The sequence below is a fragment of the Pinus tabuliformis genome, chromosome 4_1 (genome assembly GCF_031772625.1).
Source record: "Pinus tabuliformis cultivar Carrire ecotype Pingquan chromosome 4_1, CPIR1, whole genome shotgun sequence".
In the NCBI taxonomy this organism is placed as follows: domain Eukaryota; kingdom Viridiplantae; phylum Streptophyta; class Pinopsida; order Pinales; family Pinaceae; genus Pinus; species Pinus tabuliformis.
Window position 1 is genome coordinate 332,526,620 of NC_142303.1, and position 5,280 is coordinate 332,531,899.

At 35.0% G+C, this 5,280-nt stretch overlaps 1 protein-coding gene across 1 annotated transcript; it reads right to left on the reverse strand.

The window, feature by feature from the left end:
- Positions 1 to 2,403: 2,403 nt before the first annotated feature.
- LOC149175631 (putative WD repeat-containing protein C2A9.03) lies at positions 2,404 to 3,006 on the reverse strand. Its single transcript, XM_089421185.1, has 2 exons — positions 2,995 to 3,006; positions 2,404 to 2,850 (listed from the first exon to the last, which is right to left on the reverse strand). Exons 1-2 carry the CDS (start codon positions 3,004 to 3,006, stop codon positions 2,404 to 2,406), a joined length of 459 nt encoding a protein of 152 aa, XP_089277311.1.
- Between the last annotated feature and the right edge of the window lie 2,274 nt (positions 3,007 to 5,280).

A 5,280-nucleotide genomic window follows, 5' to 3' on the forward strand; every position in this document is an offset into this window, starting at 1 on the left:
ATCAGCACTTTTCAAAATCGGTTGATTTTTTTGCTACCTCAAAAAAATGGGTAATCACGTTGTTTTGTTCCACTTATGTTTATGAATTACAAAATACAAATCCACAAATATATTTTTACACATATACTTACGACTTATCCCTTTTTCTTTGTACAGGTTAAGAATTGGAACCAGTTCATTGTGGAAGGACTAAGGAGATTGCTTTGATTAGGTATTGTTACTTTGCAAAATGACCCAAAAGAGCCATCGGTGGATCGGTGCATTGATTAGGTGTTGTTACTACGCCAGAGGACCCAAAAGAGTTATGAGTGGACTAGTGCCCCGTTTCCTACAACCACATCTTCCGTTGCATCGCTAGGGACTATAGCAGTAATAATAGTTATAACAAGGGAGCTTTATAGACGTATACTTATGATGACATTCATAGAATCCAAACAACGTATTGCAGACTTGGGATAGAAAAGGCAGAGTAAAAAAGGTAAATTCACAGAACGAAATTTATCAACATACAAGGAACAAATCGAGCGCCAATTATATGTAAGCAATGAGCTCATTTGATGGCGCAAGTTAGAACACTCTACCTGTAACAAACATATATGTTCCCTCCCTTCAAGGAAGGTGCAACCGCCTAGAACACACTTGAGATCCAACAAACACTAACTAGCTACCTACTCGCTGATGGAAAGACTAGCTAGCCATTCATGTAATTATAGCTCTTTCAACTCTTTCAAATTTCATGTGTTAGTCCAGACACTGAATAGACTAATCGGTAACCTAGTCTAATTTCCATGTTTATAAGGGTAGAGCTTCATCCATAGTTAACCTAGATTTGCAAGAAATCCATACCCACCCATTTGGGTAGATATTGGTTGAGTTAATCGAAAAGTTGTGCATTTGGGCACATGGAAATCATAACTAGTTAAATCGTCTTTGGTGCCTTCTTGCCCATGCCAAGAAGTGTTAAATCGTGTTAAATCATGTTTTTCGTGCATTATCGTGCCTGTATTTTTAGAGGTGGTGCTCATCGAGCTTTGATATTATCATGTCTCCTACATTCAATTCAAATCCACTCATCTTCTTTCTTACTCTCTGATGTTGCAGATCACATGAAATCCGCTATGCTTGGCCTCTGCGCAGTCTAACATGTAGAGTTGTATGCATTTATATGGTAGAGAATCAAGTCTTGAGGGACAAGAGAATGTGTCCATTGTACAAGGAAGCAATAAGACCAACAACATCGCTACCTCCATGAGCAACATCAATAATATCAATAGCAAATCCAACTCCTAGCGTAAGACCCAATTGCTCAAGTGGATTAACTTATACAAGAAAAATGGAGCAAACATGCACAAATTTAATCACAAATCAATTCGTATTTTTCATTTCAAAGCCAAATTACAAGCCACATAAATAGTGCTCATGAGATCCAATGGATTCCAAACAAAGAGAATATCGCTGAGAAAATATTTCAACAAAACTCCAACAGCCAACAACCCAATCTTACCTATATACTAATGTAAGCATTATTTCCAAGTCCCCCTTTAATGCTTACATTTACATCATTACAAAGATTTATACAAAAAATGACAAATTACAATTCAAATGTTACATATGTACTTGTCTTCCTCAGCACTTATCCCCACTCTAAAGTCTCCCAGACAACACTCTTTTCACCACCACAATTTTTCGAGCTTCCTATCCAACTCATTTAAGACATAATCGCGTCTAACCATCTTTGATGAACTTTGTATAATTGACGATCAATGTCCCTAAGAGACAATCTCGATACTGGATTGTATCGAGCAGTCAATTATATATCTAACCTTTCTACCCATATAGATCTCATAACATAACCAATGCTCTTAAAGCTCAAAGCACAACAATATCCATTAACGAATAACAGATTCACACATTCAAATTAATGATAAGTTCTCTCTTCACGGAAATATATTGAAAATCCCTAATTTAATTAGGTTCCTCCATTCATTAATTGATTCGGCACTTTACAGAAAACACTACAATAACAAAACCAATAACTACCCTCATCAGTGCAAAAATGAATCACCTAATCGATATGATCTATATGATCGGTTGCCTAATTAAATAAAACGAAGTGAATCAAGAGACAATCAGAACGCACACTTGTGCGTACGCTCGGTAGTAGCACTTGAACTCGCCCAAATTTATGATAATTATAATGCAAATAATATTATTGCCGGTTGAGTCTAGCAGCCCAGCTACACACTAATACATCCACTACAATGTTAACACAGTCACACATCACAAATTAAAACAACCAAATTCCAATGCATGCATATGCTACCGGAGTGGAATATTAGTAGGTTTGAAGGACGAGGAATGCTTTCTATGGAGATATATTAGAAAAGGCATTGGAGTGAAAACCTATGACTCGCTGGTCAAATCAAGCATGCTTCCATATGTTCGATCGGCAACACCAATAAAAAGTGACTCAGCGTCTGGACTGAATGACATTCCAGCTATCTCCCCAAAGAAATCAATTTCCTGGCTCTTATTATAGTTATTCGTTGTATCATATATATGGACAAAATCAGTTGGCTCGACCATGGCCATAAACTGCCCATCTGATGAGAACCTTATAGAACGCATGGCACCTAAGTGGCCCTTGAGAACTTCAAGAGAGGTTTTAGTGTTTCTAACATCCCACAGCCTGCATGTGGAGTCTTGGTTCCCGGTAGCAAATATTCTACCATCTGGGTGCCATGCAGAAGCAAAGGAGTAATCTGAATGGCCTTCAAGAGTTGCGATAGTCCTTCCTATTTCATAGTCTGAAAGCAAACCCTCAGCATTGTCTAAGTTTGGGGCATCAATCTACCCCTTTTTATTTCAAAATTAAATTACAAGCCACACATAAATAGTGGTTATAAAATCTGATAAATTCCAAACAAAGAAAATATTATTAAAAAATTCTCAATAAAACTCCAAAAACCAACCACCCTATCCTCCTTATATTACCAATATAACCATTATTTCCGAATCTTATTGATCCCTAATAGCCACCCTGGCTTCCTCTCTCCTGGTCGAACAAGTTGAATTTTCATGGTCCTTTTCAAAGACCTTTCGATTACATATTTCAGCCATAGTTGAGACAGGTGAGTTTGACAAACTCTTTTAGCTATTTATTTATATTGTTGTTTTTTATTGTATATGTGATTGGATATCTTTAAATTTATCTCTAATTTATATAAAATAGATAATGGATATATATGATAATTAATTATAAAAAAAGGTAAGGGTGAAATCTGGGAACACTATCTGCATAGAGCCCACCTGTTTACTTGATCCTCTATCCTTGCATGCCGGGGAAGCCATTTAACCAGGTCCTACACCTCCTCAGTCCAATGCCCCATTTGCTCAACTAGATTTTTAGTTTGTGAAAGAGCCAGACCCATGGTTCCATGACTGGCCTCTGTCTCATGCTCCTAAAAGCTTATGTTCATAGCTAGTTTAGCAACAAGAAGATAAGTTGGTGGTCCATTTCTGGATCGTCACTTTACACGTTCATTTCACAAACACATTCTTGGAATCAAGGTTAGTTACCATGGCATCAAAGCTATTGATCTATATTACTACAAGAATTTGAAGTGGACGCTTAAAGTATGATCTGACCACTGATTAGTTCTGATTTATAATAATTTCATGGTAAATTAGAGGTTGGGATTTGAATTTTTTCAAAATTTAGTTTCACTGATCTTTTGATGTTCTAATTTTTAGCACAAAATGGCATAAGGGATATGCCTGACTTTACATTTAGCATGGATGCGAAGGAAGAGAAACTGATATTGTATAAGGGGAAGAGGTAATCAGTAATAACCCTTCCAATTAGTTTCTCCTGTGATTTACGGTATCTTATGTTTCGGGAACCAACTGAGATTTTTGTTATCTGTAGGTTACTAAACATGAATTGATTCTTTTAGTCACAATATCAAAGTTACTGAGGAAAATAAACACGAATGTTTTGATGTTTTGATCTTGTTGCAGAGCATCGCAACAACGATACCTCTAATTTAATAAAGCATAGGCACACCTGGATGTAAAGGTTGGTATTGAAGTCGACAATGTCTATCAACTTTCCAGTGTTCATATTACATATTTATGAACCTTTTGACACCTTTGTGTTTTGGTGATGGTATAAGATTATTATTTGTCAGTGAAAAATGTCACATGAACGTTCTTGGAACTTTAGATTAGCTTAAAAAGAAGGCAATGTATGTATTTTACAACGAAGCGATTTATCTTTTATCTGTGAATGTTTTACTTTATTGAAAATTTTACTATTTTATAGCTTCTATGTTTTACATTTATTGAAAATTTTAGGATAGTAAATACAATGGGTCTTTATACCTCGGTAAGTTTTGTCAAGCATAGTAGAAAAATATAAAACTTATTGAAAAAATTAGGATAGTAAAACAGAAAGCAATGCATGTATTTTACAGCGATGCTATTTATCTTTATCAGTCAAGCTGGTTCTCGATCTCGGTTTCTATAGCTTCGATTTTTTACTTTATTGAAAATTTTACTAATTTATAGTTTCTATGTTTTACATTTATTTTACTGTTTTATAGTTTCTATGTTTTACATTTATTGAAAACTTTAGGATGGTAAATGCAATGGTCTTTATATCCTAGTAAGTTTGAAATTCAAGGGCATTGTAGATAAATACAAATTTTATGGAAAAATTTAGGATAGTAAATGAAATGGGTCTATATACTCTGGTAAGTTTTGTCAAGCAAGCCCATGGTAGATAAATTCAAATTTTAAATTTTATGATGCATAATATAGGGGCATTCTCATAATACCATATTGAATTGGGATTATATATTGCAAAAACCATATTGAATTGGGACTATGTATTGCAAATTGTTTGTCTGTACATTTTTAGGGAAAAAAATAGATTAGCTCTACCTTGTTTGACTGCAATACATATAAAAATAAATAAATTGGATTTCACTGAGAGCTTGAGGACAAACTAGAGGGTGACCTACCCTTATCTTATTCATTTCAAACTCTTGTCCTATTCCAACCATTGCCATTAGTATTCCTAAATGTCGTAACAAATGCAAAATTTGTGTTCATATACCAGTACGGCATATGTGAAAATTTAGTTTGAATCAAGTATTGTTGTTTGTTCTAATTTTTGTATAATTATGTCGTAAGGCATTTCCCTCTGTGACCAACTCACCTCTCATGCCACTTGTTCTCTTGTGCAATGTTGATGTTAGTGTTAGACGATTGAAATGG